This window comes from Cyprinodon tularosa, unplaced genomic scaffold, assembly GCF_016077235.1.
Source record: "Cyprinodon tularosa strain WSP-4 unplaced genomic scaffold, ASM1607723v1 ctg131, whole genome shotgun sequence".
Taxonomy (NCBI): Eukaryota; Metazoa; Chordata; class Actinopteri; order Cyprinodontiformes; family Cyprinodontidae; genus Cyprinodon; species Cyprinodon tularosa.
The window spans coordinates 887,315-912,170 of NW_024038126.1; the positions used below are offsets into that span (position 1 = coordinate 887,315).

General features: G+C 37.7%; 3 protein-coding genes across 4 annotated transcripts; all 3 read left to right on the forward strand.

The window, feature by feature from the left end:
* Positions 1–530: 530 nt before the first annotated feature.
* Positions 531–9,696, forward strand: notum1a (notum, palmitoleoyl-protein carboxylesterase a). The gene is made up of 11 exons (XM_038277446.1): positions 531–1,101; positions 3,546–3,598; positions 3,704–3,799; positions 4,093–4,153; positions 4,238–4,296; positions 4,386–4,488; positions 4,573–4,764; positions 4,862–4,959; positions 7,196–7,343; positions 7,432–7,479; positions 7,778–9,696. Exons 1-11 carry the CDS (start codon positions 761–763, stop codon positions 8,079–8,081), a joined length of 1,503 nt encoding a protein of 500 aa, XP_038133374.1. The 5' UTR covers positions 531–760; the 3' UTR covers positions 8,082–9,696.
* A 3,391-nt stretch (positions 9,697–13,087) lies between these two features.
* Positions 13,088–14,793, forward strand: LOC119778285 (myeloid-associated differentiation marker-like protein 2). The gene has a single exon (XM_038277449.1). The coding sequence runs from the start codon at positions 13,847–13,849 to the stop codon at positions 14,756–14,758; it is 912 nt and encodes a 303-aa protein (XP_038133377.1). The 5' UTR covers positions 13,088–13,846; the 3' UTR covers positions 14,759–14,793.
* A 4,957-nt stretch (positions 14,794–19,750) lies between these two features.
* On the forward strand, positions 19,751–24,653 carry pycr1a (pyrroline-5-carboxylate reductase 1a). 2 transcript variants are annotated; one of them, XM_038277447.1, is made up of 8 exons: positions 19,751–19,936; positions 20,040–20,111; positions 20,197–20,267; positions 21,585–21,764; positions 21,853–22,074; positions 22,174–22,266; positions 23,777–23,940; positions 24,168–24,653. In XM_038277447.1, exons 2-8 carry the CDS (start codon positions 20,045–20,047, stop codon positions 24,334–24,336), a joined length of 966 nt encoding a protein of 321 aa, XP_038133375.1. In that variant the 5' UTR covers positions 19,751–19,936; positions 20,040–20,044; the 3' UTR covers positions 24,337–24,653. The 2 variants fall into 2 exon arrangements, with proteins under 2 accessions (XP_038133375.1, XP_038133376.1); XM_038277448.1 differs by lacking the exon at positions 19,751–19,936 and having other exon boundaries at positions 19,943–20,111.
* Positions 24,654–24,856: the final 203 nt, after the last annotated feature.

The window sequence follows — 24,856 nt, forward strand, 5'->3', positions numbered from 1 at the left end:
CAGGAAAGTTTGGGAAGGACTGAAGTGGGAGGAAGGACGCAAACAGGAGAAGAAAGAGTGATGGCTGCTTTGATCTTCAGAGACTGAGTCTGGATGAAAAAACAGAGTCCTTTTCAAGAACAGGAGCAACTCAGAAAGCAAAAAATAATCTAATCAAATTAACAAATACAACAGATATATAATAACTTCGTATTCTATATTGATGGAAATATTTCCCAAATTTTTACAAATATTTGTGTCGCTTGTTTTTTCTCTGTCAGTGTGTATTCTCACTTCATAAATTTGCTGTGGTATGGGAAATGGGCATTTCAAGGCCAGTAAAAGCTACCACATCAAATAAAAAATTTGTGGATCAAAAGAACCAACGCATCCACATTTTTCCCTGCATAAAAAAAAAAGAAAAAAAAATGGGGGTAGTCTGCCACGCTTGATCGTGCCCTGAGTCCTGCCCCCGCGCCAGCGATTGGCTGGATGGATGCACATGGGGGGAAAGTTTGAATAAAATACAAGAGCATGGCACAAGTGTTGTTGTTCAGGCTTGTGCGCTTGATCCAGATGCGCCTTTATATGTCTTGTTAAAGAGAATTTCCCAAATTTAAACCGAGATCAGTACTTTTTTATAGATGACTAAATGGTCGAATAGGGCTAATTTATCTCAGATTTTAAGTTTTAACAAATCTAAACGCTTTGTCAACAACTGTTAATTCGCTTAGGAAAGTTTTATCCCTCGTTTACAGTTCTATTTGTAGAAGCATATGAGATGACAGGCGTGAGAATGTTTCCATCCCTGCTGCTGATGCTGTTTCTGCTGGTGCTGATGCAGTCCGGCGCGCTTTGCGCACGGAGGTTCCGGGGCGGCCGCAACTCGCAGCCGCGCCGCTCGCCGCCTCCTCCCACGCACCGGGCAGACCGGGGCGACACCACGGAGAGCTTTCCTCTGGACTTCACCGCAGTGGAGGAGAACATGGATAATTTCATGACGCAGGTGAAGAACCTGGCGCAGTCCCTGTACCCCTGCTCGGCACAGAAGCTTGATCATGACATGAAGCTGAATCTTCTAGTGAACACTTCTGTCACCTGCAACGATGGGAGTCCTGCCGGGTATGTAGCCACTTACTCTAGAGTTTAGGTAGTTATGTGGTCAAATTAAGCATCGTTATCACCTGAGCTGCGCTGCTCTGCTCCAAAATATAGGCTTTCATGTTCACCTCTTTCTGAAAATGAACCTGTTTCTTAACTTAGTCAAATTCATTCCCTGCATGAAGCCAAATAATTTATGCATTATGTTAATTTTGTTGCATGAACAGAATGGAGTTTAAAGTTACATGAAACGGAACATGGGAAAGATTTATTTTTGAGGACTGTATATGTGGTTCTAATGCGTTCAGTTTACTTTATTCCCCCTTTTTGGAGTAAATTTGATCTTTTCCAAATAAAATAAAACAAACAATAAAAAAAGGGGAAAAAAACAGACCCGGTCAGGATCAGGTAGGAGCTGGACAGCTGCTTTGCGTCAGCGAAGCGTGAAATTTGTGGAGAGCCACATGGCCCATGGTTCATTTCCTTTGCTTTAAATTAGAATGCAGGATTTGCACTGCAGAAAGCTAAGTTTGCAGACCCATGCCCATTGCAGACTTTTTGAGAGATTACGGGAGATGAACTGTGTCTGAAGTTTTTATTTGAAACCTGTATTTGGCTGGAAAATAAAATACAAACGTTCAAATTTAGCTAATATGTTAATAAAAGAAGGATCTTTACAAAACATGTTATGTGGTGTGACAGGACATTAATCACAAAACCCACATCTAAGATGTTTTATTCTTATTATATCATCTGTATGTGTAATATCTGTATATAACGACCGCTAGATTATACTGTAAATGTGTCAAATATATAATTTTTTGCTTAAAAATTTCATGTTGTCCATCATTGGAAGCCTCCTCGATCTATTACATCAGATTGTGGATCAGGTAGCTCTTCCAAAGTAGGAAAGGAAATATTGCCCTTTTACTATTGTCTTTATTGAGTTTGGGACATGACAGTCAGAGCGAGGGATAGTGTCTTCCTTTTGGCCCTCCCCAAATGTAAACCCACATATATAACTCAGGGTTTTTTTTTTTTTTACTTTAGTTTTGTATGTTTGTGTAGAAAAAATCCTGTGGGTGATGGCAATATAGTGAGGTAAACATTGGGTCAGAAATTGTCAAAACTCCAAAGGCATAATATGGCCAGAAGATCAGCATCCATAAACTTTATGAAAAAAATTACAAAGATAAACTAACTCACTCAATAAGTGCCCTTCAAAATACACTCTATTGCTGTCCTCATTTATGCCAAATCAAATGTTTTTGCATGACTTTCTTTTGTGCAAAGAGCCAGTCCTAGAGGAGTTTAGTCATGGAGTAAATTTCATGTCTCTTTATGGATTTAGAATCCTGTCTAATTCCTCAAAGTCATAATGCCATGTGGTAAGAATAGTCTGCTTTCACTGTAAACCTCTTAGCGCTTCAGAGACCCAGCACTTCTGGCAGATGGCCATTCACAGCTAGGTTGCTAATCCATATAAACGGCATTTTCCTGAGACCTATTAATCACAGCTACACTCATCCAAGGATACAACCTTTAAGCCCTGCAGACAGGAATGGTGTTGTGTTTCACCTCCTGGAGTAGCACTTGTTCAGTATGTCATAGCGGCACCTTTATATTGTAGCTTTTTAACTTTCCCAAGAACATTTTATTTTATTTTTTGTTGGTGCATGGCTAAGGGCCCTCATCCTGCATTGATGACTTTTGCTGGCAAAGGTAACATGAAAATTATTTGAGGCCAAAAAGTGTAATTTCGTGGTCTGAACAAGCATTTGAAAAGTTCAAGCCAAGACTGTGGTTTTTAAACTCACTGAGATGTCTTTTGGCAGTCTCTCAAGATGAGTGATTAGTAAAGCTGAGGAAATAGAAAAAAGTTAAACTCTCATTTAGGAGCTTCTGCGTCTAACATAAGATTTGTTTGGTTTGAATGAAATTAAGTATTTTTCACAAGTGCAATGCCCTCTTGTGGACTGAAAGCAGAAAGCGTGCTTCTCAAAGATTCCAGCATTAATGAAACTTGTTCTTCAATTCTCGTGTCAAAAGATGGCTAACTCTGATTTTATATTATATGCCACAGTGCATACACAAGTCTTTAAACATGTCTAATTTCTCTGAATTTTTTTTTTTTATCAACACTGTGAAGGAGACAGAAGAATGATAAGCTGTAGCTCCAGAAATAATGGTGCTATACCTGAAATAAGGGTCAAAATGATGTTTATCTCCTGCTCAGGTGTTACATCTAAGCTGAAAATACAAATAGGCTCATTGTTCTCAACAGTTGCTGTTTTCCGTCAGTCTTTACAGATAAATGTCAATGTAGTAAAATATCCTTTTTCATTTCAAAGGGATGAGGTCACATTTGTTATATTGTTACCTTGCATCTGTATCACATTGTTTAAAATATATTTGCACACAATATGCAGTCCATGAAATATACAATGACTCTTTTTTTCATGCAGGTACTATCTGAAAGAGTCCCGAGGCAGTAGACGCTGGCTGATATTCCTTGAAGGTGTGCTATTTATCAACTTTGTAACACATCAAACTAGGGATTTTATGGTTATAGAATAGATATGTAATGGGTCCTTTTTTACCATTCCCTGTTCATCATTTTTAGGTGGCTGGTACTGCTTCAATAAGGAGAACTGTGATGGCCGATACGAGACCATGAGGCGGTTTATGAGTTCTTCTAAGTGGGCCCAAACTAAAAGAGGTCAGCTTGTTTGCACCACAGAGGGGAAAGCAGAACTTGCTTTGACGTTTTTGCAATGAAAAAGATCAGATATGATTTGCACTCATACACAGTGTTATTAAGACCTTACAACCAGTCTTAAAGTTGTTGCAAAATAGTTACCTGGCGCCCACTAAAAAGAAAGCATAGATTCCTTTCTCTGTCATTGCAGTGTAATGACTATAATCCTTTTGGTAATGATGATGAGTAAGAGGAGGATGTGTCTGGGGAATGGAGGGGAGCCAGGATGGCTAATGATACATCTGTCTCTGCAGGCACGGGGATCCTGTCTCCACTGCCAGAGGAAAACCCTCACTGGTGGAATGCAAACATGGTGTAAGCTGACTTTTGTTCCTATGCTTACCGATTGCTCTGACTAAAATCCCTACAGGCAGCTTTAACTTTATGTCAATTGTGCAGGTTCATTCCCTATTGCTCCAGTGATGTGTGGAGTGGTGCTACAGCCAAGACAGAGCAGAGTAAGAAATCTTGAATTCCTCTCAATCAGGACAATCTGTTTATACTTAAATAATGGCTATTTTACAGCTCTTTTTTCTGATGTTTTTAGACGGATATGCCTTCATGGGCTCCCTTATTATCCAAGAGGTAGTCAAGAATCTTCTGACCAAAGGTCTAGACAATGCCAGAGTCCTTCTTTTAGCAGGAAGCAGGTATTTACATTTTAAATCTTAAAGTCAGGGGAGATTTGTTGTGTGCTTGGCGATGTGAATGTAATTTTAAATTTGTGTTTGCAGTGCTGGTGGTACTGGAGTTCTGCTGAATGTGGATCGTGTAGCTGAGCTCCTTGAGGGGATGGGGTATGCTGGGATACAGGTGCGAGGGCTGTCTGACTCAGGCTGGTTCTTAGACAACAAGCAGTATCACTGCACAGATTGTGTGGATACCATGAGCTGCACACCCACAGAGACTATCAAGAGAGGAATCAAGTAAGGGACAAAAACAAAATCAAAAAGTCATGACACAGTTGATTGTTTTATATGAAAAGCATTGTTGCTTATGTTGCTTTGTTGCGTCTTCTATAAGGTATTGGGGAAGTGTGGTACCCGAGAGGTGCAGACAAAGCCATGAAGGAGAGGAGTGGAATTGTTTCTTTGGATACAGAGTCTTCCCTTCAATAAAAAGTAAGTTTTTCATGTTGGGCCTCCTGGTTTCCTGTATAGCCCAAGACAATTGGAACTAGCATGGAACATTTTAATGAAACATGAGAAAGCAGAAGTTTTGATAAAAAGAAATCTTGTACTCCTGCTGGTCATATTTTGCTTATCAGGGATCAGCTCCTAGGTAGCAGTCTCAACAGAGACTCCCTGACTTCCCTCCCCCCTGACACCTTCTATAGCTCTTCTGGCATAGTTACTCCCGCTTGTCCTTGGCTGTCCTCTGGACCTCCTCCTGTGGGGACATGTCTGGAATACCTCCCTAGGGAGGCATGCAGGGGGCATGCAAAACAGATGTCCATGCCACCTTAGCTGACTTCCCTGGATTTGGTGGAGATGAAGCTCTTTTTCTAGGTGGCTGTGCACCCTGCAGAGAAAGCTTATTTCAGCCCACTTTTATCCAGGATTGCATTCCTTTAGCCATGATCCAGATTTCATGACAATAGGGTAGTAATGTAGGCCATAGAATTAAGAACTTGGCCTTTTATCTCTTTTGCCTTTTATCTCAGCTCTCTTTTCACCATTAGGGACCAGTGCAGCAGCCGCATGATAGTGGCAGCTGCACTGATCTATCTATGGTTTTTCTGCTTCATTCCCTCCTCACTCGTGAACGGGAGACCAGGATACTTAAAACCCCTCAATTGAGATAGAAACTCTCCTCTGGCCTAAAGAGAATCCAAGCCACCGTTCTCCAACCAAGAACCATGGCCTCTGATTTAGCAGAGCTTCATCAGATTTGGCAGAGCTTTGCACTGGGCTGAAAAGTGCCCCGTCAAAAGCTGTAAGTCTTAGTGGGAGGAAGCCAGCAGAACCACATCATTAACAAAAAGCAGAGGCAAATTTTGCTGGTCCACAGACCCTCCAGTCCTGTTAAGGCAATGAACAGGATCAGTGACAGAGGACAGCACTGCCAAAGTCCAAGATGGACTAGGAACAGCTCAAACTTAATGCCGGCAACTTGGACCAAACTCCTGCTTCACTTGACCGGATGGCTCTAAATGAAAGGCCCAAGACTCTGTGCTCCTGGACTACTCCCCCAAGGCACCAAGGGGGCATGGTCAAATGCCTTCTCAAAGTCCACAAAACATATGTGGACTGGTTAGGCAAACTTCTATGAACCCTCAAGCACCCTGCAGATGATGTAGAGCTGTTGCAGTGTTCCACAGAAGGGAAGAAAACCACACTACTCCTGAAGCTGAAGTTCAACAAACACCAGAACTCTCTTCTCCAGTACCCTGGCATAGGCTTTCCTGGGGATGCTAAGAAGTGGGATCATCTTGTAGTTGGAACCCACCCTTCCATCCCGCTTCTCATGGAAGAGTACCACCACCACAGTCTGCCAGTCTAGGGGCACTTTCCGAAACACCACACAATGCTATAATGTTATATAATGTTATATGACATAAGAGGCGTGTCAATCATGACAGCCGGCAATACAAAGAGATCTAAGGTGCCCAGGAAAGATCTGATACAGCCCCAACAATTGCCAATGTTAAACAGGGGACTGGGGAAGGACATGCAGACCCAAAACAGCCCTTGGCCTACGGGTCCACGGGCAATTCCAGTGTCCAACCAATGGAGCTGTCCAACCAATGGAGCTAGGTTCCAGAGTCCCACCTCCTAAATAAGATTGGTTCATGGACTTAAAAAAATGTGTACTAGTCTATTCCTCTTTGTAGTTATTATTATTTTTTTTTTGTTAAATGTTGTTCATAACTAACCATTAGAATACTAGGATTACACATGAATTATCAATTATGTTTTTTTTTAAACTGCTTTTTACTTTCGGACTGACCCCAAGACAGATAATGACCTTGGATCAAACCAGAATATCTCTGACCAACTGGTGGATACTGTTTATTGCCATAAAAGCAGAATGACTAGAACATAGGGATTTAATTTAACCACTTAGTTATAATAAAAAAAAACAACAAGTATGAAATAACATTTGCATTGTGATTAAAGTGATACATGATGATAAACAAGAAACACCAGCTTTAAACTTAGTTCTGCAGAGAAGCAGAAAAATACAAAATATATTAAACAGATGTGAAAGTAACGTTTTTTGCACTACTACAATAGAAGAGAACAATGCTTGTTAGATTTACTAGTTTTACTTTGTAAAGAAGTTTGGCTGGTTTTATTTGTATAATTTTAGATATGCCAATATTTTGCACCATTTTGCTCCTTGTTTCCTGTGCAGGTCCTGTGTTTGTGGTCCAGTGGCTGTTTGATGAGGCCCAGTTGACAGTTGACAACATTCAGCTAACAGGGCAGCCTGTGCAAGAAGGCCAGTGGCGCTACATCCAGAATCTAGGCATTGAGCTGAGAAACACTCTAAAAGATGTCCCGTAAGACTGCATGGCAACGATTTAAGTAAAGAGTTTCAAAATCTGTGTTTACTTATTCATTTTAATATTCGCATCTCCTTTTGTTCAGGGCTATGTTTGCTCCAGCATGCCTATCTCATGAAGTTATCACCAGAAGGTGAGTAAATGTATTGTCTTTAGAACAGTGGTCTCAAACTCAAATCCTCAAGCATTATTGTCATGCTATTCTGCTTCAGTACATCTGACTCCTACATGCACTCATTAGCAGAGCTCAGCATAGCTTGACTGTATGCCAGTGAGGTAGTTTAGCTATTTAATTCAGGCGTGTAGGACAAGGGATGTGTTAAAAAGTTGCAAGACACTAGCTATTAAGTTTTTGAGCAGGAGACCACTGCTTAAGAGTGGTATGTTTTTTCTACCATGAGCTAACAGCGCCCTCTTGTGTTGTGTATTAGCTACTGGATCGATGTGCAGGTCAAAGGGACTTCTCTTCCCCGAGCCCTGCACTGCTGGGACCGCAGCCTTCATGACAGCAGGAACAACAAGGCGCCACCCAAAGCCTGCCCTGTGCATCTGATTGACAATTGCCCCTGGCCTCACTGCAACCCAACCTGTCCAACCATCAGGGACCAATTCACTGGGCAGGAGATGACCGTGGTGCAGTTCCTGATGCACATGGGCTTTGACGTCCAGAAGATGGCCCAGCAGCAGGGCATGGACCCAAGCAAATTACTAGGCATGCTCAGCAGCGGCAGCTAAAGGGGCACATACTTCTATTGTAAGCTAGAACCAAGCAGGACTGGAGGGTCTCTCCAGCTTGTCTCCTATAACTTATACCTCTGCTCATTATCCCCACTTTGAATCCAATACCTCCTATCATCCTAAATGCTTCACTTTGATCCTGAAGTCAGGTTTAACACACCAGGCCCACCACCTTGACCAGGCACCACTTTCTGCTACCATAAACAATATTTTTTTTCTGAGTAAAAGCACCAACAACAAATATTTTGAATGTAATTCACTTTTCATGATGCAAACTGTCATTTGATATTTAATTTTGTGATCCTTTTGTAAAGAATAAGTTTAGTCAACACAATAATAATACAAAAATACTATTTGATATGTTAGTTAGTCAGTAGAGCCTATAAAAAAAAAAAACTGTATCCATCACCTTTTGTCTTTTAGGGGTTTATTTACTATAGATGTCGAGTTTGTAATAGAAAAACATATGAGCTTGTGTTTTTAGCAGAAACAGGGTAAAATGATAGAAAAGCACACAGTTAAGAAAGCTCTAAAACAACAAACAAAAAAACAAGCACTTGTTGCCTTTATTTAGTATTGAAGGTACATGAATAAAAAGAAGTCAGACATTTATGTTACAATAATTATGAAAATGAGCAGACAAAGCTGTAAGTACGTATGGGCTGCTTCAAGATTTTTAAAATATAAGATTGAGTAAAAATGTGACATTCAAAGAAAGACAATAGATCATGACAGAAAAGCAACAATACTTAAAACTGCTGCTAAAATGACCAAAAATACTAATTATTACAGTTTTCAATACATTGACCTGTGCAAAAATATAAAAATAACTACTCAGTAAATTTACTAGCAGATTTCAAGTGCTGTAATATTAACATATAATCTACTCGAATTAGATATATTACAAATAACAACACTAGTGTTGACCAATATAAATTGAAGGACCTGTGTAAAATACTGAGTGTGGTCCATCAGGTGTTTATTGCATAAAATTAAATTTATTTTTATAATTATTTTCTCTTTAAAGAAAAATAAAAGCATGATTACCTGAAAAACGAATGACTTGTGAATTAGTTGGATTCGTTCAGGTTGTTAGTGATCAGACAAAAGCGTTATAGTCATACTGCTCTTGACTTGCCACCAGTTGTTTTAAAACAATGTTACTCTAAGTGTAATAGATGACGGCCCATTTTTATTCCATACCATTACTGTCTGATTTTTACTATCAGAAATATTTCCAAACAGATAATTCTGACTTTCCATTTCCGATATAGATATAGAAAGTGTCCCCTAGCATCTCATTAAAAGACCTTCACTTGTAGCAATCATATGATAAAAACATTAAGGTGATTTATATATCATAACTTTATATTACCTCATTGTACCCTGATACTTTTAATTGGCCCATAACTTATATCAAATTTGCAGATTTTTGCAAATTAAGATTTTAAAATATCAGTTCTAACAATTTTCTGAAATGGTGCTCAGGTGGACCTGGAAACATGTCACCAGTAGCTACACACGCAGTACAAGCTCTACTGCCATTGCATCTATACCTTCTTTTTATGGGCTGTGTCATCAAGAAAGGAGAGTTCAAACCTCATAGGAGGATGCAAACTCACATCAGGTCACCTCCATATAGCTAAACAGTAATCAAATCAATGCATGATGAACATTGAAAGGGAGACATTGTTGTGTATTGTATATTTTATGAGCATCTGTATAGATCTTTGGAAGTGTTCACTATTGTAACTCCCTTCTTATATTTCATCATAGAGATCATGTTTTAATATAATGACAATGTTTGTATGTAATGATGACTTTATAAATGATGTTTGTAAAGGACCTCTATTTTACATTACACCAGAAAAAAGAAGTATTACTGATTGTAATTTTATTCTGTATCATATGTTTTTTAACAAAAAAAGGTAACTCAAGCTACATTGGTAATTTTTACATATTTATTTTGTTATGTAAATCATATTTATAATTGCTATTTTCACAGAGAAGTGATTCTTTGTAAATTGTAAATACACTGTTGTTCTTTGCTTTGTGCTAATTGCATGTCTTTGTATCACACCCAAAAAGCTAGAGATTACATATATTATAAGGTGAACATTTCCGAGCAGTCTAATTATTTGTTATAATTCAGTAAACATGAGTATTGGCCGAGATAGAATAATATTTACTGTCTTTTGAGAGAGTGATATACTGTAAAGGATCAGGAGACTTCATCATATCATTGGAGGACTTTCATCACGTCATAGCAACCTACAGTTGAAAAAGTATCCTAAGTAAGAAAAACAGATTAATAAAGTCTGTAAAGTTTTGAGGATAAAATGAACCCTAGACTTTAAATCTGTATCACAATTATGTCATTCCTTTTTAAATGAACAAATTTAATACCTTAAATGGATCTATCCTGCATTGTTCAGCTTTCTTTTTGTATTGTTTCACAAATTTGCACTCTTAGAGTTTGAGAGCCTTTGTTTTTCTTTTCTAATCAGGTCAGGTAACATTACATGCGCCCTAGTTGAGCTACCCAATAAGTTGAATTGCGACAAACATATTACATTTTATGTCTGATCTGAGTTTATTCCAAATACAGCTGATTTAATTTTATTTTGATCCATTTATCCAAGATATTTTTACTTGTATGGATGGTAGGTAGGTAGGTAGGTAGGTAGGTAGGTAGGAAGGTAGGTAGGTAGGTAGGTAGGTAGGTAGGTAGGTAGGTAGGTAGGTAGGTAGGTAGGTAGGTAGGTAGGTAGGTAGGTAGGTAGGTAGGTAGGTAGGTAGGTAGGTAGGTAGGTAGGAAGGAAAAAGCATAAAAAAAAGCATTTGTGTCTTAACTTGGGATAGGCTGTTTTCCTATCAAAAGGTTAAAAAAAGGAAGAATATGAAATGTATTGGAAAATATTAGCTTTTTTACTTTACTTTTAGCAAAATAATTTATAGACCAATTTAAACCATTACATGTTAGACTATGTTTCATATACTGCGACCACCCAAATTCCAGATTTCAGAATTTCTGTGTATATAGAATGATTGCAATCTAACAGATGTTTAACTATCACAGAGGGTAATAAAACAAGCCCAAATCTGGAGTATAAGAGCCAGCTTTGCTACCTGTGCCAGCCATTGTCAGTCACTTCCTTCAAGCTGCTCTCAAACACAAATGTTATGTTTGAGAAGAGATCTGACACATTCTGACACCCCATGCCTATCCCAGTTTGATTTTAATACGATGATCTATATGCAAGAGAGCATTTATTACTATTTATGGAGAAATCACACATGTAAAATCCCCCTGTTGGCAGGTCTACATACTTTAGAAATTATTTCAATCCCTACATTGTTGTCTTTAATAATTGTCCCGCTTCAATCTTTATCAGCTGCCTTTTGGCTCCATCTAAACTGTGAACTGTATTATGCAAATACAAATAGCTACAGTACCAGTGCGATAGCCTAGAACAGGGCTATGTTAAATGAATATTAGATTTGTTTTGCCTCCAACAAGTTACCTATTGTTGTGCTGGCCTTTCTGCTACTCTGGAAAAGCCATTCAAACAAGATAATCTGTCTGTGTCTCGTCAATGCAGTGTACTGTTCAGCTTTGCAAAGCAAAACATTGAGACAAAGGGTTTATTTAAATGGGAAAATATGAAGCAACTGGCCTAAAAGAAAGACCGGATACTTCTCAGACTCTCTAGCATTTGCTGGCTGAAAGAGTGTGAACCAGGAGGTTGGATGGTTGGTTGGTTGGATGGATGGATGGATGGATGGATGGATGGATGGATGGATGGATGGATGGATGGATGGATGGATGGATGGATGGATGGATGGATAATAATAATTTCACTTTTCCTTTTTGACAAGGAGATTTTCTAGTAAATCTTGGCTAAGCCATCTTTATCTATAAGCACTCTGAAAACAGCGCAACCCAAAGAAGTGCTGAACTAGATTTCAAATATAAGCTGTTAAAACCAGTGATGTCAAGTAACAAAGTACAAATACTTTGTTACCTTATTTAAGTAGAAATTTTATCTATCAATACTTTACTGGAGTAATTATTTTCTAGACAACTTTTTAATTCTCCTCCTTACATTTTTTTGCAATGATCTCAACTTTCTACTCCTTACATTTTAAAAATAGTTTTTTTTTTTTCATCATTGAAGCCCATTAACGTTATGTCTTGTTGGACTTGGTGATGCTCCAACTTGTTGTTGGTCACATACCAAAATAGTTTTTCAAGATGATGCAAAATTAAATCTGACATGTTACCATTAGTTATAAAACTGAGAAAATTAAGTATATGGAAGTTATCATCCAGAATTGTAAAAAAATATTCCTTTATTAGGGTAGTGTAGTAACCAGTATAAAGTTTAAAAGCATCTGTTCTTAACTTTTTTTTCCTGCGTTGCTTTTATTTTTTAGTAGTTGAAAAAATGCTAATTTTACATTTTTACTTCAGTAAAAAAACTAAAGGTATTAACTTAAGGTCGCTTCTACAAAAGTTTTTTTAAACAGAAGGATTTCTTCTTCTACTTGAGTCATAAACTTTACTACTTTTCACAGCTCTGCTAAAAACAAATATATAAATCCAAGATGTTATAAAGCAACTCTGACAAAAAAAATTTAAACCAGTAAGAAAGATTATATTTCAGTTGTTCCAATAAAAAAACCTACTAAAGTTCATAAATCAAAAATAACGGTACAATAATATTACATGTACTGGAAGTGTTGCTTCCCTCTCACGTGTTAGAGCTAAATTTGCTAACACTTGTGTATAATCTTCCCTCTCGGCCCATATGTAATTTATGTCTTTAATGGAAGTTTTTTACCTCCCTCCCTGTCATTACACTGCATGTAAATGCCAGTCTCCTACACTGAAGGGAGTTTTGAGTTAGCCTCTCCAGAAATACGACTCTCATGCTGCCAGCCACATGCAGCCTCCCGCCCCTCTGTGGAATATAGACCTCCTATTTATAGAGCTGGCAAAGGCCTGGTTGAGCCTGCGCTCTTCACAAACCTTTCATTTAAACAGTCACCCATAGCAGCCCACCAAATGCACAGTGACACACAGACAGAAGGAACAGGATGTGCCTGCGCAGGTAGAGAGAAGTGAAAAGTATAAACTAGGAGAAGCTAAAAGGGGACTGGATGAACAAGCCAAAGAGCAAGGAAAAATCTGATGGGCAACTGAAGGCCTACTGGACTTGATTGGCACAACGATAAACTTTTCCACCTGTTATTATGGAGACCTATTGTGGAAGACCGATGTCTGGATAAAACTCTTAAAGGAGTCAAACTGGAAAGGAAACTTTTTTTTTTAAATGGACAACACCAAGACAAGACAGTAAGCAGGACTAAATTGAAACTTTAGTGGACATCTGCTGTATTATGTAAGACACAGAAAAATATGGTTTATTGAGGGCTTTTTTAAATGACTTTTCAGCACTCGATATAAATATCATTTAAGGATTTGTGTGTCAGTAAAAAAGCACATTTTAACTTTTTTGCTCTTTGAAAACTGACTGAGAAACATCAACACATCTGTCTGTAAATGTAACCTGATTTAAAGCATGCTGCTTTAATTACAAGGCAAGTTCAGACATTTGTAATTAGTGGTCATCTTTAAGAGCAAACCAAGAAAAGGGTGAGGTCCATGTGAGAAAGGAGAGTAGGCCGTAAGAACACCAACACTAAGTCAAAGAATATTCCAGAGGAAGACATCAAGGTCTCAAAGACTCATCAACATTATGGATCCTCATGGGGGACATTACCTCAACAAGGACGCTGTGCTGTCACCTTTAGGTGCAGCCCGAATATGCCAGCTGGTACTTGGCTGCACCATAATCGCCCTGGTGTCCCACAGCGCAGGTTACAGTGCAAATTATGGGACTTTCTGCATGTTTGTTTGGTGCTTCTGCTTCACCATCACACTGGTCGTGTTCACCTTGGACATCACACGGCTCCACAGCTGCATGCCAATATCCTGGGATAACTTCACTGTGGCCTTCGCCATGTTAGCAACACTCATGTACATCACTGCTTCTGTGGTTTACCCGGTTTACTTTCTGCAAACAGATTACGCTGAGGAGGACTACGAAGTTCAAATCTACCGCATTTCTGTCACGGTCTGTTCCAGTGTTTGCTGCTTCCCGTATGGAGCCGAGGTAATTCTGACCAGAGCAAAACCAGGAGCTGTGGTGGGCTACATGGCCACAGTGTCTGGTCTACTCAAGGTGGTCCAGGGTTTTGTGGCCTGCATTATTTTTGGGGCTCTTGCTAATGACAGTGAGTACAACCAGTACATTGCCACCCAATATTGTGTGGTGGTGTACAGCCTTTGTTTTTCTCTGACCGTGATCGTCATCATATTGACTGTGTCTGGAAGAACGTCAGCCCTGAGGTTCCCCTTTGATCGTTTTGTGGTCGTCTACACGTTCTTTGCTGTGATCCTGTACCTCAGTACTGCACTGATCTGGCCCATCTTCAGCTTTGATAAAAAGTACGGCAGCACTGCTCGTCCTGAGGACTGTCCACGTGGTGAATGTCCCTGGGATAGTAAGCTGGTTGTGGCAGTCTTTACATGTGCCAACCTAGTGTTATATTTTACTGATCTTGTTTACTCCCAGAGGATTCGCTTTGTCTCAAGCTCTGCTGTCTAAAATATAAAAAAAAAAATTTTTCCGGATTTTGTGAAGGACATAATAGTATTATATGTGAGAAATATCTTACATTTACAAGGCAGTATTAAATATATTACTTTGTGCAATTGCCCCTGGTTTGGGGCTGTACATGTACAGCCTACTAGACTTTGTCAGTCTTACAAAGACTGAGTGATTTATTTATTGATTTTTAATCTTTAAGTAGAAGTAAAATGCATCTTATTGATATATCTAGTATGTAAAGATGTTAGTGCTTAAAAATGTTTGTTTATTTCTTTATAAATGCCATATTGTGTTAGTTACAGGATAACTGGTTTGTTATTTTTGACAGAAATGTAAATGTAGGGGATAAAATGAAAAATGAACCCATTTGTCTAAAATATAAAGTTGTTTTTTTCTGTTTCTCTACATTATGAGCACTGAATGAGTGTAGCATTCTTTATCTTCATATGTTTTTAATATTCGCCATGTTCAATAAAATGTCCAAACACATGCCATGTTTCAATCAATTCAATGGCTCATCAGGTTAAATGATAAATGGTTTATCACATACATAATTTTCATCTTTGTTATTATTTATATAACACTTGTGGGGAGAGACTGGAAAAAATAAACTTTGGTACTGATGGTTCAAGTCAGAAAATGTAAATCACATGGCAAAACAAGCCATTATTTGACAAAGTAAAAAAATTTAATTTAAGTTATTGGATTATTTTACAATCATGTCAAGTCATCTAATAAATTCTACTTTAGCAGCTACCTATCAAGGTAAACCTTTGGCTTCAGAACTCGGACTGTTTTATTTATAACATTGAATTTGAGCTGGCCAAATTAAATGTTTGTACAAATCATTTGCAAACTAAATACTGTATAAACAAATTAATTGTGATGTAGATTTTATAGCTTTGACGCTACACAATCATGTTATTTTCAACAGCAGTGTTCAGAGAAAAAGATTCTGATGTCAGCCTTAACAAACTGCACTGGAGAACCAAACTGGAAACAATGTGGGTGGCAACATCTGCTGTTACTTATCTCAAACTTAAAAATAAATATGAGTTTAGAAATTACATTAAGCCCAACTGCACTGAATTTTAATTCATTTTAGCTTTGCCAATGAACATGACCAATGTAGTGGCTATTAGTCACATGAGGTAAATAGGATTTATTTATATATCCATCCATCCATCAACTTAGACTCTTAGACTTGTTTTGCAGACTAGAAAGCAGAGTGGTAGTTTAACACACAGTTCTCTGCAGCTTTTCTACTATAACCCACCTGTTTCGCCATTCAGAAAGCCTCTTGCCCAGATCCAAGATCAAATAAACTACAAAATAATCCTACAGAAGTAAATCATGATAATGTAATTGAAATTAACCTTACTCCAATAAAGCAAAACAGTAAAACAATTACTGTAGTTTACTGAAAATAAGATATCTCTCCTAAAAAGAGTGTGTTGGTTAATGGATTAATTTGTAATAATCTGATTGATTTATGTTGACTTACAGAAACCTGGCTGCAGAAAGATAATCATGTTAATCAGGATAAGTAGGGCAACTCACTCCAGCAATTTCAAATTTAACAGCAGCAACAATCTTTCAGTGGGGTTTACTGATTGGTCATAAGTAAGTCAATAGTTACAATTATTTTAAACATTTAACCATTAGTTACTTCAGCCAAATTGTAAAGCATCAAAACGACCTCTGTTGGTATATTTTTATTGTCCACTGGGACCTTATTTTTAAGATCAGTTCAGACTTTGTATCTGATTTAGTGTCAAATACTGACAAGCTCAAAACAGTAGGCAATCTTAAGATACATTCCTACCATTAAGGGGATAACTTAAATGCAGCCTTTAATGCTATCATAGATTTAATTGGCTTTGTTCAAAACGTCCATAGTCCCACACATTCTCATCGTCATACTTTGGATCTTGTTACATATGGCACTGATTGTGAAGAAATAAAAACATTTCCTCAAAACCCTGTCCAATATGACCCCTGTTTAGTAAGCATCAAACTTTAATTTTTTTTCCCCTTCACAAATTGATCATTTTGTTGATGGGGTTGCTTCTTCTCTGCTCACCACTTTAGACATTTAACTCCTTTGAAAAATAAATACTTTAATAATAGGATGGTGACTCACTGCTTTAATTTAGAGCTACAATTGATCAGGAAAAAACAATTCACTGCTGTATACAATTACCCTTTTTAAAGCAAGAGCAGCATATTTCACTTGAATGAAATGTGAGAAAAAAAGAATAATCATAGCTCTGAAAAAGTACTGATGGACGTTACTAATGATATAGTATGTGGTCCCGTTAAATTTCTATGGGAATTAAGGGAACCACACTGGCCTGGAATCAACTTTATTTGACTGGAATTGTCATAACTAGTCATTTGAATCACATATTAAATAAGTTTCTAGAATATTTTTCTTACATTTATGGAATATTGCAAACAGAACTATCTAAGGGGGGAAGCTGACAAACTAGTCCATGCATTACTTCAAGCAAGGCTTGACTGCTGCAATTCTTTACAGTCAGCAAGTTTACTAAATGTTGTCTAAAGCCTTTAGCTGACCCAAATCATTGCAGAAAATGGTGGAGTCAGAAAAATTGTATAGGTGTAGCCAGGCAGGGACTAATGTTCACTGATGGGTGGTCAAAAACGAATAGGCGTAAAAACCAGTTCAGGGTTAATCTGCACTACTCATACCATACCAGCAGGAAAACGAACAGGCCCAAAATCTGTATTTTCCAAATCAATTACTGAAGACAGACTAGATTTTCATCAAGCTCTTCTAATGAATAACCCATACAAATACATATATGCTGTCTAAATTAAGATATCCATGATTCTGTTTAACATACTCAATAAATTGAACAGTTGTTCTTTAAATTTAATTACAAAGGAGACTCCCGAACATTGACTGTTTTAGACAAAATGTTTAGGGTGGGGCCTGTGTCTTCTGATGAAGGCACAGAGCAAAAGAATAAAAAAAAAACAAAAAAATGACAAAGACAAGTCAAAAAGGGTAGGAGTTCATTTAGTATAACAACCCAAAAAGCAAAGATTACAGGCTCCTGTTTTAACAGATTAAGTTGTGATCCTATCTTAGTGTGACTGAAGCTTAAAGCCATGCTACCTTTAAATAGTTTTTAAATTGTAGTACAAATTATTAGTAAGAATTAACATTATGATAGTCCAAGGGACAAATGAGTTACAGTCTCTTCTTTCATATCATCACGTGAAATTAATTTACCACTACACTACAAACAATGATCTAAAAAAGAAGATATTTCTTAGACCATTTGCACTTAATTTAAGTAGGTAATTATAAAGGTCTGTCAAAATATTAATTATTTTTTGTCTTAAGATTAAGATAATTAGATATGCACCTGAAATAAGTTTATGGGTGTGTTTTTTTTATTCATTTAAACATAAACCATCTTATTGCATTGGCAAATTGTCTAACTGACCTGCTCCAATAAAGGGAAAATTTACTTATTTCAGGAATCTGTGTATTATGTATAATACAATTTTTGCAATGTATGTTTTCAGAACAGGGGCCATACCAGGGGCCATGACTCCTGGTATGGCACTGGCCCCTGTTAGAACTGCCTATGCTCATAGATGAGTTGAAACTCTCCCTTGCCCTGCCTTTATATGGACGTCATTACACATTTGGATGATGCTTGTCACAATAGAACTACAGCCTTCCAGAAGAGAACTACAAAAAAAGTTAAACAAACATTGGCCAACAGCTGAAGCTCTCCATTGTAAAACCCAATGCATATATAAGATGCTTATATTTGCATGTGCCACAAGCAGTAATGAAATCTGTAAAATGGCCCTTCTGAAAATCACAGTTATCAGAAGACCACTCTGTTATGTGATTCAATCAGCCGATACCGATACTATATTGATACCGTCTGTTTGAACTTGACGTGTGTGTGTATATAAGAAGAACTGCATACTACTTGGATGTAAAATAATTGCCATCACGGCTTTGTCAAGCTGCTGCCTACCTTTGTGAAGCAGGAAAAAGACTATTAAAAAATCAATCCAGTAGAAAGTTTTATTGCCTACCTGGAATGGGTGACCATACTGTAGTTCAGGGGTGGGCAATTCCAGTTCCTGGGGGCCGGTATCCTGCAACTTTTAGATCCATCCTTGCTCCAACACACCTGAATCAAATGGCTCGGTTACCTCCTTAGTATGCAGTCACTTCCTCCAGAGTCTTCTCAATCATCTAATTATTTGATTCAGGTGTGCTGAACCAAAGACACATCTGAAAGTTGCAGGATAGCGGCCCTCAGGAACTGGAATTGCCCACCGCTCCTGTAGTTGAATAAACTTTTGGCTCTCAAAATGGTATCGGTGCCCTATTTGTTGGTACTCCCCGAAACCAATACCAAAATTTTAGTGCTGGATCAGAGCCTTGGCCGATACTGGTATCGGTGCAACACTAGTGTATAGTACAAAAAAGCATAAGAAAAGTTGTAATGTTTTGGAATATGTTTCCTTTAGATATGAAAAAATATCTGCACAGTAAAGAGCTAAGGATGTAGCTCTTTGCTAAGATGTACTGACATGTAAATAAGAAAAAGTTATAAAGTAGAAAAAAAAAGAAAAAAGAAAAAAAAAAAAAATATATATATATATATAGAGAGAGAGAGAGAGAGAGAGAGAGAGAGAGAGAGAGAGAGAGAGAGAGAGAGAGAGAGAGCAACTGAGTTATCTTGATGTGGATAACTGACATTAGAAGCTTAAATAATGTGTAATGATTAAATAAAAGTATTATGTTGTAATTTCTAAAAATACATACTTTAATATTTAGGTCATATGCGCTGTGATACAAACCTACACAATTGGCTCCTCAGCTTTCCAAATCCCGCTCATTCAGCTCGATGATTGGTTAAGCTTGTTACGTATTGGCCAAACTTGAAGCTCATTTGCTGATTCTTCATGTCAGTCACTGCTCTTTTCACAGGTAGATACAGGAAGTAGGGAGAAAACCAGAACACGTAGGCCGTGGAGCCCTACCGTTTTTTTAGTTGTATCAATTTAAAGGACCCTCTCTTTTTTATAAGTGTATTTTCCCCTTTGAAGGTACTTTCTGGCCAAAATACGATTTTAATCACCACGTGACGTCATTCGTCCGGATAACAGGAAGTACGAGTTTGTTTACTAACTCAGGAAGACACGCATGATTGGGAGACGGAGAAAAACGAGGGAAACAATAAAAATCAGCGACTAAAATTGCTTCTGTTTCCAGGCATAATGAGTGTGGGATTCATTGGAGCAGGCCAGCTGGCGCAGGCTCTGGTGAGGGGCTTCTCGGTTGCAGGTATATTGAGACTTTCAACAGGTTTTGACACGTGAACATAGCAGGGGTGCACTAAAATTGTTTCCGTACATGTGTCTCCTTTAAGGTGTCATCGCCACCCACAGGATCACAGCCAGCTCTCCAGACACTGAACTCCCCACAGTGCAGCAGCTCCGGGTGGGGTACACTGTTATAGACGCCAATGGGCATGCTGTCAACAGTCTATTAACTTTAGACATTTAATTATGCATCTGAACTGGTTATTTTAACTCCAGGGTAGTGATTATTAATCAAACATATGTAGTTATTTAAATCAGCTATGGGTAAACAAGTTAGAATTTATATATATTTTTTTGTTTTGTTTGTAAAGTGTAATTATAGACATATTTTTCTACTGATATTTAGTTAAAGTCCAGGACAGGTCATAGTGAAACCAACTTGATAGTTTACCTCTGTTATAAGAAATGACTTTAATGCTTTTTAAATAGTTTCAGTCTCTGTTTTTAGCGACAGCTGATCCATTTTTAGTGAAGTTTAGGTTGAGGCATTCCACAAGTTCCATGTTTTGTTCTGTTAATGTGTGTTTAGGCCAGATCTTGCCATATATATCTTTTGATTTAAGGTCTCTCTAAATGTTGAGATATTTCTTGATTATTTTTGCCCCAATTGTGTATTGCCTAAGCCTAGATGTGTGGGGTTTTTGCACCATTTTTGGATCATGCAAATTGCAGTAAATTCATCCAACTTTTGTTGAATTTATGGAGTGCAATCATCATCAGGAAATCCTATATTCACCCTTAATAGGGCATTCAGTGAAATACTTTGAAAATAAAATTTCAAGCCAATAGTTAGTTAGTTATTGGAATCCAGGACAAGACCTTATTACCTTTGTAACATTCAAAAAATATGGATATTTTGATGGCAAAAAATGTATTTCAATGTAATAACAAGGAACGCCAACTTGCCTGAAAACATAAAAAAAAAGGAAGTTCATGAAAAACACTGTAAGAGGGAAAAAAACAAAAAAAATTGTGCAACATAACCTTACAGGTATTAATGCTGATACTGGCACTTACATTTTTTACTCTATAAACCTAAATATAATTGTTAACCAGGCTTATTAACTTTTTTTACTTTTCAATTAGCTTTTTCTTTTTTTCAACTTAATTTACAGTAGGTAATATATCATTCAAGGGCTCATCTAATAGGTCAAATGCCAAAATGAGATGTACAGCAATGTAGCAGCATCTTTTGCTGAATGGCTGGATATAGATCTTGTGCTTCTAGACCTCACTGAGGGACGGGGGGGATCCATTTGTAAGGGGTATGCAAGCGATCAAAAATGGTAACTTGCCCTATAAATATAATACTTTTGCTAATGATGAGTGTATATTAGGGTTCTGACCACAACTGTGCGTTTTCATTTGCTTTTGTAAACTTATAAAAGTTCTTTATGTACAAATGCTTAAGCTTTCCTGTTTTTGACTTGTGTAGAAGATGGGTGTGAACTTCACCACCAGCAACAAGGAGACAGTGAACAAAAGTGACGTCCTTTTCCTGGCTGTCAAACCCCACATCATCCCTTTTGTTCTTGATGAGATCGGGCCAGATATTGAAGATCGCCACCTAATTGTTTCATGTGCTGCAGGTGTTACTATCAGCTCCATAGAGAAGGAAAGTCACAGTTGTGGCATTTTTCCCCCCCTTACTCATAATGAGTTAATAATAATTAGTTCTTGACAATTCTGTTGTTGGTTTACAGAAACTGCAGCAATACCGGAGTTCTCCAAAAGTAATGCGCTGCATGACCAACACTCCGGTGGTGGTGCGGGAAGGAGCCACCGTCTACGCCACAGGTACACATGCAGAGGTGGAGGATGGGAAGCTTCTGGAACAGCTGATGGCGAGTGTTGGTTACTGCACTGAGGTGGAGGAGGACCTGATTGATGCTGTCACAGGCCTGAGTGGCAGTGGACCTGCCTATGTGAGCTCATTCTGCTTTACAGCCTCCAGTTCATCTAAAAAAATACTTTGATATTGGCAAAATCGCCTTATAACTGTTGTTATACTTGCGATCTTGCAGGCATTCCTAGCTGTGGACGCACTTGCTGATGGTGGAGTAAAAATGGGCCTGCCGAGGAGGCTGGCTGTACGCCTCGGAGCACAAGCCCTGCTGGTAGGACGCCAGACGTGACACTAAAACCCATTATAGTTATGATAACAAAATACACCTGCTCAACACCAATCTTATCTATACTTTGCTACATGAGGAAATGCTCGTAAACATGTTTTTTTTTTTCTATCATTCCATTTATTATTAAACTCTATTTTTAAAGATTTGGCTCTCAGATTTTATAAATCCTATAAATGATGTGCTCTATAGGGCCAACCTCATATCTTAGTTTTGTTACTGTGAATAATGCCTAAAGTATATGAGAATTACTTAATGTTTTCTACTGAGATAAAACGTTGGATCATAGTATCTTCTAAAAGTGTTCATACCGCTTCGATTTTTAGCAACTTGTAAGTGTTTTACCGAAACATTCAATGTATTTTATTGACTGTTTATAGACCATAACAACATAAGGCATTACATAATTGAAAAATAGAAAATAGTTTATTTCTGAATGAAATTATGAAATTAGCGGTTTCCATGCGTTTTTTAGCACCCTTTACTATGCTACCCTAAATAAAATCAGTCTCACCAACTGCCTTCAGATGTAATGCTTCTAAATATTTCTTTAATATGTAATTTAATCTATTTTGTCTCTTCTATGAAGGCCTCTGAGACTTGTTCTAAACAAACAGAATCAAAGAGCAAGAGGGATCAGAATTATCTAATAAAACAATAACCAATAATTTGGTCCTCTTATTGAGCACTGTTCAATTGAAAAATGAAAACAGCTTCGGATCTACCAAGACACACCAATACTGATTGGCTGGACAGTGAAAAATAATCTGAGGAATGGGTAGCAGGCTGTTGCACTGGAGGAGCTGCAGTATCCCACAGCTCCAGAGGGGGAATCAACATATGAAGTTGTGCACATTTGGGATTTATCCAGTTATTGAAAGAAAAGCCATTTTTAATAGAAAGTCTGAAAAGTTTCTGCTGAAAGTTTTCCACAAGTAAATGCTTAGCTCAGATGAAGCAGCATGGGCTATACATGGAAAATCCCTTTTTGTTGTAAAGCTAGATGCATATTACTCTGAGCAGACAATCACCACAGGGAAGCATGGTGGTGGCTGCATTATTCTGTGGGGATACCTTTGTTCAGCATGGACCTGGATGATATTTGTGTATGGGAAGACGGTTGTCATTAAATACAGATTATCCTAGAAGAAAGCCTTTATAAAAGATGCAGAAGACTTAGTAATGTGGCTAAGGTTGACCCCTCAGCAAGGCAGTCGCCCTAAATATACCTCTGAGCTGAGGAGCCATTTGTTAAAATATAAAATGTGTGCATAAAGGGAATTAAACTAGAAATAGTTTACAAGTCACTGTGGGCTTTCACTTCTGTCTCTATTGCAATGGAAGCAGTACATGTGTATTTACTGGGTATGAAAAAGACCATTTTTTGCAGTTTTTATTTCCAGTGTGCATTTTTAGCCTGTCTTTGCTTACAGCAGACAAATTTAAAGCTTGTTTTTTTAATATCATATTCTTATTTTTTTCTGTTATTTTAAAGGGTGCAGCTCGAATGCTGCTTGACTCAGAGCAACACCCTGGGCAGCTTAAAGACAACGTTTGCTCACCAGGGGGCGCCACCATCCATGCCCTTCATGTCATGGAAAGCGGTGGCTTTCGAAGCCTCCTCATAAATGCTGTAGAGGCCTCTTGTGTAAGAACGAGGTAGGTTGATGAGACTCATGGGTATCAGAAACTATTTCAATTTTTTTTTCCAATCACATGCATGTACCAAAAATGCAATTATTAATTAATTACTTGTGATGTAAAATGAACTTCGGACAGCAGATGGAGCTATATGCTGATGTATTTCAAACATTAGTTTATGTTTTCCTGTTTTTCAGTTGACTGATCTCATACATTATTTAAAGCTATTTCATATCTTTTAAAAGGGAACTTCAGTTTTTGGCTGACCAAGAGAAGATCTCTTCAGCTGCCATCAAGAAAACCACCCTGGATAAAGTTCTTCAGCAGCCAGGAGTCACTGCAGAAACTGTCAGTGTCAGAAATCGTGGGATCAGTATCTTTAACAACTCTAATCCTAAGATCAAGAAGAACTGAATCCATTTTAAAAGGGCCCCTTTGCAGCATTGTATGAACAGTCATTAAAAAACACTGTTTAAGAAAATAAACGTGTCATAGAATACTGTTAAGTTCTCACTTAAGGGAAATAAAAGCGGATTTATGCCAAGACTACAGGCAAAATATGTGAGCAATAACTTTTGTGGGGATTTTTTCATTTGTTTCCTCTGTAGTAAAATAAAGTCAACATTTGGTGGGGAAACTTTTTTTTTTTTAATTTCATATAATATACATCTTTCTTGTGAAATGTATCAGCAAATATTCACTTTGTAAAGTAAATATTTTTGCTCTACCAAGATTGTTCTTATATTTAAAAAGGGTGCTAAATACAAGTTAATCCTGGGGGGGAAAAAAACTCTTTATGGCTACAGAAGACATGGGATTTAGAAGGAAGTTCATATTCCAAACTTAACATAAAGATGAAGCTAAAATGTGATTTAGAAAATTCAGTTCAATTCAGCCAACTCCCATGTCAGAGGATAAAGAGAGCATATCCAGC